Genomic DNA, 14783 nt, shown 5'->3' with positions numbered 1-14783 from the left:
ATGGTTCTTTTCATGTGGGGTTATGGAGCTGTGGGGGAGTTAATGGAGCTTCAGAAAGACCCTATTTATGGGTGTTTTCACTTCCTCTCACTGCCCTGAAGCCAGCTCAGAGCCAGGCCCTCCCTGCTTTCCCTGCCTCCGTCCCAAAGCAGCTGCCATATACCCTGAAGCATCCTCCTAATGAGGCAAAGAATTCTTCCTTCCCACTCGCTGATTTTCTAAAAGCCTGGACCTGGAGATGATCTCCCTCAGCGAGCGTCCCAAAAAACATAACCTCTCCTTATGCATCCTCTGCCTCTGGCTCCCCCTGCCTGCGACAACAGCCTGGCTGAAATTTCACTCCATAAAGCACTTCTCGAAAGCCTGACCCCGTGGCCCCCCCGGGGACCAATTTGTCCTTCTCTGTAATAAGAACCTAATTAAATTAGCTCTGCCGCCTAGCAGAGCCTTTAAATTAGCCCGGTGATGAGGGCTCTCGCTGACAGCCTGCTGCCGAATTGCTTCACACTCGCCATGCTGTGGGGAAAGCCCCGGGGAGATCGGGATCCCTGCACAGCCCAGCAAACCATGGCAGGGCAGCTTGGAGATGGGGCAGGGTGTGCACAGAGAGGTGTGGGGGTGGCACAGGTATGGGGAGGCTGTGTGGGGTGCTGGTGGTGGACTTTCCTTCTGCTGGCATGGGGATGGGATAGAGAGGGGAGAGGGCTGGCAACGGGTGAGGGACAGCACTAACACTAGTGACACTGGAAACCTGTCTGCAGGATACAGGTTTCTTCTGGGTTAGTGGGTGTTGTGATTGGGGTAGCACAGAAGGATGGACAGGCACTGAGGTGGTGAGTCCAGACTGGGATGGAGAGGTATCCCTGGCAGTCCCACAGTGGCTGCCCCTACTACATCCTGCCCCATTTGCCCTCGTTTCCAGGTGGCTCTAATGACAGTGTGGTCCCACGTAGACTGGGTCAATCCCACAGCCTCCAGCTGCCCGCCTCCCCTGGTACAGATGAAGTACTGAGGTGAGAGATGTCATCCTTCCTGGTGGAGGGCACGGGAGTGACCAAATCTTGCTCCTAGAGAAGCACCTGCCTGCCCTTTAACAACGGGCACAGTACCTCTGATCCCTGCCTGCCCTCCCTACACCAGAGTTCAGAGCTCCTGCCAGGGAGACAATGGATTTATTGGGCTGTGTCCCCAACCAGGAGAGGTACATCCAGTGAAGAGACAAAAATACACCTGCCATCAGCCACGCTCACGCTCCCTCACTTCATCCTGGACAACAATCACCATAAAAGCTGTGCTTTAAAATAATCTTTAAATAATTTCTGCTTTTTGTTAAAAAAAAAAAAATCAGCCCCCCAACCAAACGATTTCCCACCCCCACCCTGCACTTCTTTCACCCTGCACGCGCCCACACTGCCTCCCATCTGTGGTACATACAAAGAGCAGATAAATAAATAAAGACGCGTGATGCTACAGGGGGACATGGGTCACAGCCTCCCTCAGCCCCCTCCCCTCCACTTATCTAGCTAGGATTTGGAGTGGGGGAACTGTGGCTGCAGCTCTGATGGGACTCTTCCCAGGTCCCAGGAGTGGGTGAGCAGCAACGAATTATCCTGAGGGTTTGGAGTACTGGGGGTTAGGGGAGGTCATGCCAGCCAAGGTCTGAAGCTTGAGGAGCGTTTTTAGCCTTGTGATGGAAAAAGGCTTTTGGGCTGAGCCAGTTCAAATCCAGGTGCTGGGAAGGTTTTCTGCCTCTGCCTTTGATCCTACCAGTGTGTCTATGCCTGGCTGGCATTTGCACCCTTCTGCCCATGCGTCTGCCTCCACAGCCCCTCTTGCCAGCCAGAGCAGCCCCACAGGATGCCCAGCTGGGTGGCTGTGGTGCTGGCTTTGGGCAGAGGTCAGCACCTCACTCCCCAGTCTATCACTACACTGGCCCTTGTGTCACCAAGTCAGAGGTCTCATGCCAGAGCTGTGCTAGACCTCCCACCCCTGCTTGTTTTGGGTGCTCCCTGCACCTGGGCTAAGGACAAGGCACAGTCCCAGTACCTGGGTCACTCTCCTCCCAGCTGCATGTCCCAGAGGTGGAAATAGCATTGCCTGCCTTCCCACCCAGGCTGCCTAGCAAAGGGCTCTGGGCTTCTCCCCCAAAACCTCCCCACTGGGTGCAGACAGGCTGGGAGCCCCGGTGGAGCAGCCAGGGCTCTCTCCTCTTCCACCTCCCGCTCATCTCTCAGACCTCCATCAGCTAATTCAGCACACACACACATTGCACACACACACACACATAGCAGCATGTGGATCCAGCCGGGGGCAACCCCCTGTCCCGGGAGAAAACCCTTCATGCCTCCCTCCTGTCCCCAGGAGCAGGGGATGAGGAGGGGGTGGTGAACATGGAGGAGGCACACCATGGAGCTTCGGTGCTCCCAACCAGGAGGTGGCTGTACCCCAAGCAGGCAGGGCTGGAGGCAGCTCCCCATGGGCACCCAGCTTTGGGAGGGGGTGCTGGCCCCCAGCGAGTCACCCTGCAGCCACCACCTCCACCAGCTGTGCTGGCTGGGGCTGAGCTGCACCCTCAGCTCTCCGCCTGGGACAACCCCACTGGGTGGAAGCTGTCAGGGGGCAGGAGCAGCCTGCCCAGGCGGTAGAGCAGCCCTGAGTACCAGTGCACACCATCCCCCTGCACTCCTGGCCACCCCACCAGGCTGTGGTAGAGCCGGAGTGGCCAGAAGGCCAGCTGTGCCAGCTGCTGCTCCTGCACCAGCGCAAAGCACGAGGCCACCACGCCGTCCACCACCAGCGTCCCGTGGCGCGTCAGCGGGGCGTAGGCTCCCACGTCCTGCCGCTCCCACACCCGCACCACCTCGGCAGGCTGCAAGTTGCCCTCCCCAGCCACCACCAGCACGAAATGTCCCGGCTGCACGAGGCTGGCAAAGATGGGACGGAAGCGGGCGGCGGGCGCCGAGGCGTTCTCTGCCGCAAAGAGCAGGTGGGTAGGTGTCAGGACCAGGCGCCGGGGCGGCTCCCGCGTCTCGATGACGTGGAAGGTGGTGAGGGCACGGGGCTCCTTGTCCAGGAAAGCCAAGAAGTCACTGTAGGTGGGCCTGCCTGCCCCGTCCATCGCCAGCACGCGCTGGCCCGGACGCAGCGCCCACAGCGGCGTCTGGGCACCGTCCTCCAGCGTTGCCAGCGCCCGCCCGGGGAAGCAGCCGCCCGTCTTCGCAGCGGCTGAGTGCTCTGCGCAGGGAGAGAGAGGACAGCAGGGTTACCCGTTAGCCAGACCCTCAGCACCACATCTTCACTGTACATAGACACCTTCCCAGTCTGCCCAGTTTTGCCCACCCAGGTATAACCCGCCCTGGCATCAGCAATGTGAGCTTGTCCCCTGTACACACTCAGCCACCAATCTCCCCTAGACACCTCATCCCTCAGACACCACGTCACTTGAGGTGGCACCTGGGGACTCCAGTATGGTCCCAGGGCATTGAGCCTCCTGTACAGAGCCAGGTCCCAAGCCCCAAAACAGGCAGGGGGAGTGGGACACAACCACAGCCTGAAATGTGCACTTCACTACCTGAAGTTTGAAAAAGCAGAGGCAGAGCCCTGAGACAGTGGCAGGCTGAGGAGCAGAGTGCCTGGTCTCACTCTGTATGCCCTCACAGCATCCTTGCTCCCTGCAGTGCTGATCCTGGGTACTGCTTGGGAGGATGCTGCAAGGAACAGTGCAGGTTGCAGCATCCTTTCCCAGCACTGCAGCACCCCTCCACCCCATGTGGCAGTCCTGCTCCCTTCTCCCACCTGCTCACCCCTGCACCACCAATGCCAGCCAGCTCCTGCTTCTCTGGGTTGTAGGGACTTGTCACAACCTGTGGCCATCATCTTGCAAAAGCAACCAGCCCTCTGGGTAGGGATTCCCTAGTGATTGCCACAGGGTAAATGACCCAAACTCTCTGGGTTTGTCTCCAGGGATGGTGGCACAAAGCTCCTAGCCCTCCCCAGATAAGTGTCACCAGAGGCCCATTCTGGCATTTAGCAGGGGAATCCTGGCTTCACAAAGAATGGTGGTTAGCTACCCCAGCAGCCATGTTCCCCCAAGTCCCAGCAACTCCCATCTTAGTGTCTATATGATACTCTCCCACCCTCTGCCAGTGGCATCTCACCTCAGGGTCCTGCTCATAGCTCTGCACAGTTCCATCCTCTCTCAGGGCCCTCTCCCAGCTCTCTCATCTAATCCCTGAATGTCCCCACCCAGATGGCATTGCCCCCATCACTCCCCAGGTTTGGGCAGAGCCAAATCCCAGCCCCCAAGCCCATGAAGAGAGGCATCCATCTCTGGGACAGAATCCTTTTATTGCTCAGATGAGGTGCAGTGTCTGCCCTGTCCTTGTCCCGGAGGCCAGGTCCCAAATCCTGCACCCTGCATCCCCTGGCAGGCAGCAGAGCCATGGGGAGGGGTTGCAGGAGGGCAAGAGGGGTGCCTGGCAGAAGTGGATGGCATAGGTGCAGGGCATGGAGGGGTAGGTGGGTGCAGGGAAGGACCCGAGGAGACACAACACATACAACAGGCCACGTGGCCATCCATACAAAAATAAAAGCCATTTACTAAGAGGCAGGAGCAGCCCGGCTGCCCTCTGTACACAGTTCTGAGGGGATCAGGATGCGTACCCCACAGCCTCCACCACACATTCTTGGGTTGCTTATGGCCTTGGGGATAAATACTGGGGACCCAGAGCCCCGAGGAGCTGCTGCAGAGTGAGGGGAATATGACCAGCCTCTGGAAGCCCTTCAGGGCCTCAGGGCCCCAGTCTGCTGCTTGGGTTATGGCATCCCTCTTCAGCTGGTCCAAGGGGAGCATCCCAGGATTCAAAAGCCTCTGTCTTTCTCCAGGGGCACAGCCCCACTCCTCTGGCCAGCCTCACGACTGTGGGGTCACGGTCCTTGCTTCGGAGCCTGGCCCCACTCCTCCTGCCAGCCCCACAGGGTGCCCCGGGGCATGGGAGCTCTGGTCCTCCAGCCACGGTTTGTCCCTCTTCTTCGGGGGCGCATCACTCCCTCTCTGCGGCGCGGTCGCCCTGCTTCCATCGCCGGCCGGTGTCGTGCCCGTCCTGGCATCAGCACGGGGAGCGGGTCAGCGAGGGGGGCCGGGCTGCCGTCTGGGGCTGTCGAGCCGCTGGCTGCGGGCTAGGGCAGTAGGACAGGCACAGTGCGGTGGGAACTGAGCCCGGGGACGCGGGGCAGCACGGGCACGCCGGCCCCGGTACCGCCGCGGGGGTGTGCGGCACACGGGAGGGTGGCACACGGGAGAGTGGCGCACGGCTGTGTGGCACACGGGAGGGTGGCACAGGTGAGTGTGGCACACGGGAGGGTGGCACACGGGACGGGGTGTGTGTGTGCGCTAGCTCGGCGCTCTGTCCCTGTGTGTGCCGCACGGGTGCGTGTGCCACAGCCGCCGAGGCTGCCCCCGTGCGCTCGCAAGGCAGGCGCAGGCAGAGCCGCCCCCAGGCTGTCGCACACGGGCGCAGCGCGGCCGCTCCCGGCCGTGCGCGGGGCGCTGCTGCCCTCTGCAGCCTGCAGCCGGCGGGAGCCGCATCCCGGGCACGGCTGCTCTCCCGGGCTGCGCACCACGCAATCCCCTCCGGAACACGGGCAGGGCCTGAGAGCAGCTCCCAACCCCCGTCCTCCACCCCGCCGCTCCCACTGCACCGCACAGGAGAAAGCAAACACCACCAGCGACGGCAGCACCCCTCAAAGCATCACCCAGCTCTGCTCCCCTCTGCAGATCCTGCTGATCCCAGGGTACCCTGGTCTGTCGCTGTCTGGATGTCCCTGACCCCATCCCTGGCTAGGAAGGGATGGACAGATGCTGCTGCGACAGCAGAAGCTCAAAAGCAGCCAGCAGTGGAGCAGGGCAGGGCTGGATGAGGCTGAGCATGGGCACTAAGGGACTGCAAGGGCAGAGACAGGCGTGATGGACATACTGGGGACTCAGGCTGGGAGAGAAACGGATGTGGGCTGAGAAAAGGAGGAAGATAGAGAGGGTGGGTCAAGATGTAGGTCTGTGGGAGCCAGATGGGGAATTTGCCCCATTGCACTGCCTGGCCACAGGTGTGTGACTCACTCCTCACCTGACTGTCTGCCCCAGATAGGGAGATCAGGATGCAAGAGCCAGCACCCCCTGCAGGAGCACCCCACCCAGCCAGCCAGGCTCCCCAGATAAGCTGCAAGAGGGGGTCTGGCCCCCAGCTCCACTCACTGCCCCCCACTCCAGACTTACCTGACTTGACAGAGCAGTGGATGTGTGCCTTGGACTCGTAGTAGACCCAGTCGAAGCCAGCCTCCACAGCCAGGCGAGCCAGCATGCCATACTTGTTGCGGTCCCTGTCCGAGGTTGTGATGTCCACAGCTCGGCCCTCATAATGCAGGGACTCTTCTGAGTGGTGCCCATCCTCATCCCAGCCCTCCGTCACCCTCAGCTTCACCCCTGGCCACTGATTCATGACAGAGATGGCCAGGGAGTTCAAGCGGTCCTTGCAGCGCTGTAGGGCAGAGGGGCAGAGTCAGTAAAAGCTTTTTGGAGGGAGGAATTAGCTGCCTGGTTGGCAGGCTGCATCCCATCATGCTTCCATTAAGTCTCCTTGGGCCCTCAGGCCCTTGAGGGCTGGTCCAGCAGAGGAAGATCTGAGAACATAAGGTGCTTTGTCTATCCCCTGCTCTCCAAACTCCCTGATATCCCACTGTTGGGCAGAGGAGTGTGGACTCAACAGGACACCCTTCTCCTCCCTCTCTCCTCCAATTCCAGGCAATGCAGTCTAGGCTGAAACATCCTCTCTGCTCACCAGACACCTGCCCTGTGCTAACTGTACTCCAGCAGTTCCCATCTGACAGGAGGAAGATACAGGAGCTTCAATTCTGCTGCTTCCCGGCTGGGAGGAGGTCCCAGGGACCCTAGGGCTGTCTCCAGGCACAAAAGAAACAAAATGGCTAGTCCTCAACACAGCTCTTCTTGGTATGGTTCCTCAAGTCCTGTGTTACAAGGACATAGCACTGGGCAGCCCCATAGGTTTACCCAGACTCTGCTCCTATGGGAAGTGCCAAATCTGCCCAAGAGCTCTGTTGTGCTGGAACAGAAAGAATGTGGAGTGAAGCCCTCTTCACCTCTCTGCACCACAAGGGCTGAAAATCCTGGGCTGAGGAACAGCAGCATATCTTAAAAGCCCCAGACCTTGTGGCCAGAGAGGTCCCACATGCAAGTAGGTGCCCATGGCAGTCCTCCCCAGCAAGGGGATGCCAGCCCCAAATGCCTGTTTCACTGTCCTCCCAGCCTTATCCTGCCCTGCCCCACATCCCCCAGCCACAGCTGAGGGTCAGGGAATGACCAAAACTCTGCGTGCTCCACTTGCAAAAGTACAGTCCCAGCTTCTGGTCCCTTGTCCTGCTGCTGAACAGATGGAGGAGAGATAGAAAAGATGTAGAAAAAGGAATATGGGAGCTTCTACAGAAAACCAGATGAATGGACTAGGGCTGTGCAGCCCAGAAAGGAGATTCTGTGAGGTCCTGAAGAATCACAGAATTGAGTGAGTTGGAAGGGACCCATAGGATCCAACTCCTGGCCCTGCACAGCACACTCTAAGGATCACACCAAGTCAAACTGTGTATAAAACTTAAGGCAATTTAAGAGACAAGCTGAGACTGAGGAGTTTTTACACCGGCTCCGAAGGCTGATGTTCACAGCTATTGGTACAGCTGGGCTCTGGGAGAACTCTGGCTCCACAGAAGTAAGACTCCAGGGCTCCTCTCACTGCCATTCCCCAGGAAACAAGGAGTCACATAAAATCAAGGCAGAGCATTCATGGTCATGCACAAGCCAGTCCTAGGAACCATTAAATTAAATGACTGGACAGCAGCTTAAAAAACAGCCACTGATGGGGACATTTTTTCATGATGCCCAGCTCAGTATGTCATGGGTCTTGAGACAGTTACAGCAAGCACCAGTCAGGGCTTTAAAACCTGATGCTGGCTACATCCCCAGGCTCAGAAATGCCACAACACTACTTTTGCAGGCTCCAAAAATGTAGGTCCTCACCCTATCCCCAAGCACCTGCTCCCATGCTAGGAAGGTGGGCACTGCTGCTCTTGAGGAAACCTGCTGTCACTTGGCCGGGTCCAGGCCCTGGGAAGGGCAGTGCCAGGCAGGCCTTTGCCCCACATGAGGTCTGCCGTCATCCCACAGCGCCCTGGGCGTGGGGAGATAAGCCAGGAAGGTGCTGGACAAACAGTTTGCTAGGTGAGGGGAGGAGGAATGGGGAGGAGAGTGACTTTTGTCCCCGTCCAGCACCACCGTGGTGCCACTTGGCACATGTGACAAGCTGTTCCCAAGGTCCCCAGCCCCACCGAACCCCGCAGTAAGGGAGTTCAGCACTGGAAGCAAGAAGGGAATCCCCAAAGCCCCCCCGCATCCCCCAGCCATCACTCCAGGAATTCCCTTGCCAGCATCCCGCTCTGGGCACGCCCCGGCCCTCACTGCCGGCTTTTCTGCTCTCCGGGGGCACCCTGCACGCACAAAAACAAGGAGACTGTGCAAGCCTTTTCCCCCAGGCAGGGACAGCACCAGGCAGACCCCTGGAGCGCCCTGTCCCTGCTCTGCCGGTGCCACCGGTGGCCAGCAGGTGTCAGAGCGCGGGAGGGGACCGGCAGGGACCGGCAGGGAGCAGGTACCGATGGACAAGGACCAGGCAGGCACAGGCAGGTCCGGGAAAAAGCAGGTACTAATGGGTGGGAAACTGGTGAGCAGGGCAGCAGAGGGCGAGGAACAAGCATGGATCGGCAGGGAAGAAGCAACTAGAGGAGGAAACAGGCAGGGATGGGAAAAATTAACAGGAAGCAAGCAGTGATAGGCAAGGCTGAGCAGGTGGGGATGAGCAGGGAGCAGGCACAGGAGGCAGAGGGAAAACAACAAAAGACAGGGATGGACAGGGATGGGTAAGGAGCAGGCAGCAATGGTCAGGGAGCACACATGAACTGCAGCAGGTAGGCAGAGATGGGCATTGCCTGCCCAGGGGCTCTCCTGCCTGCACAAACAGGTAGGCAGGGACCAGAAAACTCATAAACACGGGCTGTCCACGGGGTCTGTGTTTGATGATGATTGCAGGGAGGGCACAGCTTGTCCCTGTAGTGGTACAGATGACCAGGCACCCCCAGCTCATATGCAGAATGGGGCCCCATATGACCACACTAAGCTGGTGGCTCTGCTGTCCCATGCACCTCATAGTGAAGATCATGGGGATGTTGGTCTGGGCTGAGCGAAGAAGTTCTACCCACCTTCTGCCCAACCTCTGCATCTTCCTTTTTGTGTGCATACTGAGAACAGAACCATGTCCTGTGGGGCATGCCAAAGTACTTTAGGGAAGGCAGCAGGGCAGAGGTTCAAGATGGGGTGCAGTCAGCAGGGACCCCAGGATCATCTCAGGGGAAGTATGAAAGACACTCAGGTGTGACCACAATCTCAGCAGAGGTGTCATGAATGGAGTGTGCTTGGCCACAGCTACTCCTATGTCCAGAGCCTGGCCACGAAAAGAGGGGTCTTACTAGCATCTCCTCCTGAAGTGAGTTTTCCCCCAAAGGAAGCCAAAAGTCCTACCCCCCAAGGTCTTCATGAGAGATTCCTCACCACTGCAAGGATGGTCTCTGTGTCAGTTGGACAAGCAGAGGCTACAAGGGATGATGGTTGGGTTAGGGAGAGGCTGGGTTTGGGACTCCATGGGGGCAGGGGACCTATGGCATTCCTGGGCCAGGCTGCTGGGGAGAGGTGAGGCGGGTTCTGCCTCCAGCCTTATCTCAGCACCTCCGAGTGGGACCAGTGAGAGCAAACACACTGGAATTCTTGAGGAAGATGAAACGATAAAGGAAAGGCAGGCAGAGAGCAGCACTACCCACTCCTCTAAGCAGGCGACATCTTCCGGCTGCCTGGGACACCCAGACCCTTGGACTTGGGGAAAGAAAACAGGTTTGAAGTGAGTCAACAGCAGTAAAAGCCAGTGCTCTGGGGGAAGGGACAAGGAGTTGGGTCAATGGCCTTTCCCAACCCATAGCAACACAGAACATGGTGCCAGAGCGAGTTCCCATATCTGGAGGGATCTCCCACAGCCAGGGACCACAGGACAACCTCAGAAATCATGCCACCTCCACAGCAAGAGGAGCAATTCCTTGCAGAGCTGCCCAAGGCACGGTGGTACCCATCTGTGCATGGATGTGTGGCAGCCAGGGACCCTGCTGGAGTAAGAACCCTCATTTTATGCAGTCCAAGAAGATCAGGATGCTTCTAGGTACTCTACCAACAAGGCAGTGGTACTGCATGAAATGTTAGGCTGGCACATGGGACACGGAGATCTCCCTCTCCCAGGTGTGCTGGGGGGCACTGGCTGGGTTACAGAGGGTGGTGGGAGCATTTGGGAGAAAACACATCAGGAGGCACTCTGCTGCCTCCAATGATGTCATCCACTTCCCCGATGCATGGACCAGAGGAGCTCACTGCTTCCTCAAATATTCCTGAAGCTGTTCCCCAGGGGAGAAGGTTACAGCCCAGCCCCAGGGCTCCAGTCACCAGCAACCACAACTTGTGCTACTCCCCAAGCTTGCTGCCTAGCAGGGAATCCCAGTCCCGCTGCTACAGTCCCCAGCCTGAAAAGCAACCTGGACTATGGTCCCTGCCCTAAGGGACCTGTACTCAGGGCACACGGGGTTGCAGAGCTGTCAAGCCAGCACCTACAAAGCTTCTCCTCCCAATGTTATGAACACCTTGATCAGAAACTACGGCCAGGGCCTTGCTCAGTGCCTACCAGCATAACCACTCATGTTCACCCACCTGCCAGCCCCTTGACTGGGGGTTGCAGTGGTCAGAAGGGCAGCCCCAGCTCCCCTCTGCTTCCCCCAGGAGCTCGATCAGGCTGTAACCCTGCTGAGGTTGGTGGCCAGGTTTCTTAGCAAGGCCGTGCGGCTCCTTATCTGCATTCCTGAAACCCTCAGGCATTCTCCTGGCAATATTAAAACACAGAGTAACCTTCGTCCAGTATCACCCCCCCTCCTCTGCTGTCGTCTGTGTCGTCCACCCCCCCATCCTTCCTGCTGGCCCAGAGCACTTGTAAGCTGACTGCAACTGGGCATTTGCAGTTACAGGTTGTCCCCAGCCCCGAGTACAGCAGGTAGTTCCCACTGAGCACCCTTCACCATCCCGCAGGGGACATACAGGAAGAGAGGGCACTGAGGGTTTCAGTGTCACAGTGGGGACAAGGTCAGCAAGAGCACTCCTGGAGCCTGCTCTCCTCCCTGCCAGCACACCAGGCTCTGGTCTGCCCCTCGAATCCAACAGACAGGCTGCCTGCTCTGCCAGTGGGCAGGCAGAGTGGAAGGGCGAGGGCAGGATGGCTGCACGAGGCACGGTGCCGCCTGACCAGGGAAGAGCCGCGGCACAGCCCTGCCGGATCGAGGGGATGTGGGAGGATGCTGCCGGACCGGGGGCAGTGTGGCACAGCTCAGGGGCACCGGGGCCGGCTGATGCCAGCCTGGAGTGCAGGGCTATGCCAGCCTGGGGGCCTGTGGGACGAGAGTTGAGGGGCAGCAACGCAGGGTGCTGCCAGCTCGGGAGTCACAAGGGCGTTCCTCGGGGTGCAGCCAGACACGGGTGCCAGAGGCTCCGAGGAGCAGTGGGGCAGGGTGCTGCCGGTTCCGGGAGCAGGGTGCTGCCGTCCCAAGGCGCAGCGTGCTGTCCGACGCGCACAGCGCAGCCGAAGGGACAGAGCTTTGCAGCGCCCTACGAAGGGAGATGCGCGCTCGCTGCACGCCGGCAGCCCGGTCCCGGCCCCGGGATGCCCGGGATGCCCGGGGCAGGACGGGGAAGCCGCAGCGCGGGGCCCACACGGTCCCCGGAGAGTGGGTGGCAGGGCGCTCTGGGGCAGCCCCGGTGCCCGCAGATGCCCGGCGCAGGGGTAGAACCGGGCAGCAGCGGTGCCGTACCTGGGTCATGAGCCGGTCGGCGCCAGTGTTCTCCTCGTCCTTGAAGATGATGTCGGGGTTGTAGTTGGGCGTCAGCTCCTTGAAGCGCTCCGAGTTACGCGCGATCTTGCCCTCGTAGCGGCCGCTAGCCCCCAGCGTCTTCTCGGGGACGTTGGGGCTGAACTGCTTGTAGGCGAGCGGGATGAGCTTGCGGGGCGGGCGGCGGCGGCTGCCCACCACCCTGCCCGGCCCGCAGCCGCGCACGGCCGGCGCCAGCAGCAGCGCGCACCCGCTCAGCAGCAGCAGCAGCCGCGCCGGCTTCATGGCGCGCCCGGCGGCCCCGGGGCGGCCCGGGGCACCGCTGGCTCCGGGGTCCCCACTAGGCTCGGCCGCCGCTCCCGCCGCCCGGCCCGGGGCTCCCCATGCGGCGCTCCGGCAGCCGGCGGGCAGGTGCCGGTGCCGGCGGCGGCGGCGGGGCGCGGCGGCTGCCCGGCGCGGGTGCGCTCCGGCTGCCCGGTGCGGCGAGCTGGCGTCGGCCCGCTCTGAGCCGCTGTGGCCCGGCGGAGGCAATAAATAGCGAAGGGCCGTTTGTTTTGGCAGGCGAGCGGCCGCTTGCGGGGCGCGGGGCGCGGGGCTCGGCGCTGCCGGAGCCCTCCGCGGTTTGCGCCTCGGCGGTCAGCGCGGCGAGGCTGGAGCCGGAGCCGGAGCCGCCACTGCCTCCGCTCCCCGGGCAGGAGTGAGAGGGGAAATTGAAGAGATCCGGGACCGGGAACCGCCAGGACCGCACCCTGCCCGTGTCCCAGCCTCCCAGCGCCCTCCCTCTCTCGCCTCCTCCCCGTGGAACCTGCCCCGGGCCGCCCGCAGCCTCCTCCCCCCTGCCGAGCCCCGCAGCCCACCCCGCCGGGGGTGCCCGCCGCCACCTGCCCCCCGGGGCAGCCCTGCCGCCGCCCCGAGGCGCGCCCGGTGCCCGCACAGCCTTGCCCCCCTCGCGGGGCGTCCTGCGGGGGTCCCGAGTGGGCGCGGGGTGGCACCCCCGGGGCTCCGGCCCCCGCCGCGCCGCCTGCTCGCCAGGGGCCCGGGCCTGCGGGCGGGGATCAAACAGAGCAGGGAGGCAGCTGGTTGAAATTTAACCACAATATTCTCGCTCCCCATTGTTTCCAGGGAGGCCCGATATTTCCACAACAGGATTATGGCATCTGATTAACTCGCTGAGACAACAATGAGGGGCTGGGATGGGCTTCCCCTTCTAGCTGCCAAAAGGGGAAAGTAAATATAACACCCTGATTTCAGGAGCGAGGGTTTGAAGGGCCTCCCCCCGGTTCTCCCCAGCTGTGTGCTGGGGAGGGGTCCAGCACAGGTCCACTTGCACACCCTCTGGTTCCCTAGGATCTTCCCAGGTGAGGCAGTGCCTTGGGATGCCCACATGCAGACAAACTCTCTCAGGGATGTTCCCTCGCCAGCTCCTCGTGAGCGCAGGGCACAGGTCACTCATAGGGATACACAGTGCCCAGGTTGGAATAGCCCAGCCAGACATCCAGCTCTGGCTGCAGGGCTTTGCTGCTCTCAGCAGGACCAAGCAACCTGGTCAAGAGGGATGCAGGCTGGAGAGTCAGCATCACTCACAGACTTGGGATGCTGCTATCTAATGCTCCCAGCAGAGCTTTTCCTTTGCAGGAGCTGCAAGCAAAGTGCAGCTGGCCAGAAGTGTCTCCATCAGGTCTTCATACTCAGTACTCACGATCCATCAGAGTTTTGTACTGGTTTTCATACTGCATACCTAAAACCAGTGCCCAGAGCCTCTGTGAAGACCTGCCACGGAGCAGGATGGGGAGATTGCTCCTATATATGATGGAGCTAGGGCATCTGGCCAGCAGCCCCAGGCCTCTCCACTTCTACACTTTTTCAGCTGATCCTTCCAGTGGAGCATCCTAAGCAGAGAGAGCAGAGGGGATGTACCACAGCACCATTCTCCACCCCTGCCCTTGGCTTCTCAGGGATGCAGAAAGGACACAACTCTCTGTGCATCACTAGTACAGGAAAATTAGACCCTATGGACCCTGGACTAGATTCACTGGATCCTCCAAGGTGGTTTGTGCCCCCAACAAAAGGAGCCTAGCTTCCCACTTTCCACATCACAAGACTGTGAAGCAGGATGATCTGGGATAGCACTGCATCTGGAGGCTGCAGCACTTCCCCAGGGAGAAGTTCTCTAAGAATGCCAGTGTCCCAAACCCAGACCTCCAAGTAACCTCTGCAGCCTGCCAGCATAAGGTGTGCATGTCACAAGCCGCTGTCCCCCTCCCAGCAGCTCCAGGCTCACAGTAAGCAGTAACCCTGCCCTTGCTGGTAACAGTATTCATGTCCCATGGAAGCCCGGGCTGGAAGACAGGGAGTTGGGCTGTAGCATTGTGCATTGGTTCTGGCCACAGCAAGCAGTGGCAGTGCCCTGTTGTTGGGTGCAGAGTCCATCACCTCTCCACGCAGCATTCCCAACGTCAGCCAGTTCTGCCAGCCAAAGCCTGCGGGCACATAGGGACACCAGGCACAATAGGGTAGCCAAGCTGGAGGCTGAGACAAGGTTGGGATAATCAGCGTTTTAGGGAGAAAATTTGCCTGGGTAGGGGGACTCCTGCTTGGGCTTCCCCCTGATGGGAAGGGACTCTGGCTGCTCCAGCGGAGGTGGGAGAGAGCAGCGTCTGTCCCTGTATCACACGGCATTTCCCTCAACAATCAGCCACTCTCAGACCCCGCCGGGACTTCTGGCCTGGATGCCAGGACGCACTGCTCCTGCCTGCATT

At 60.2% G+C, this 14783-nt stretch overlaps 1 protein-coding gene across 1 annotated transcript; it reads right to left on the bottom strand.

Moving 5' to 3' along the window:
• Window positions 1-1153: 1153 nt before the first annotated feature.
• On the bottom strand, window positions 1154-12321 carry IHH (Indian hedgehog signaling molecule). The gene is made up of 3 exons (XM_056496658.1): window positions 12007-12321; window positions 6272-6533; window positions 1154-3234 (listed from the first exon to the last, which is right to left on the bottom strand). The coding sequence occupies exons 1-3, from the start codon at window positions 12307-12309 to the stop codon at window positions 2573-2575; spliced, it is 1227 nt and encodes a 408-aa protein (XP_056352633.1). The 5' UTR covers window positions 12310-12321; the 3' UTR covers window positions 1154-2572.
• Window positions 12322-14783: the final 2462 nt, after the last annotated feature.

Source organism: Oenanthe melanoleuca, chromosome 7 (assembly GCF_029582105.1).
Source record: "Oenanthe melanoleuca isolate GR-GAL-2019-014 chromosome 7, OMel1.0, whole genome shotgun sequence".
In the NCBI taxonomy this organism is placed as follows: Eukaryota; Metazoa; Chordata; class Aves; order Passeriformes; family Muscicapidae; genus Oenanthe; species Oenanthe melanoleuca.
Note: the sequence above shows the minus strand (reverse complement) of the source record. Positions and strands in the feature narration are given on the sequence as shown.

Bases quoted from the DNA above. Each gene is read 5' to 3' on its own strand.
- IHH (XM_056496658.1), bottom strand. From the start codon at position 12,309: ATGAAGCCGGCGCGGCTGCTGCTGCTGCTGAGCGGGTGCGCGCTGCTG. The intron at 6,534-12,006 runs GTACGGCACCGC...TCTGCCCTACAG, and splicing joins CCGACCGGCTCATGACCCAG to CGCTGCAAGGACCGCTTGAA. The intron at 3,235-6,271 runs GTAAGTCTGGAG...CTCCCTGCGCAG, and splicing joins CCACTGCTCTGTCAAGTCAG to AGCACTCAGCCGCTGCGAAG.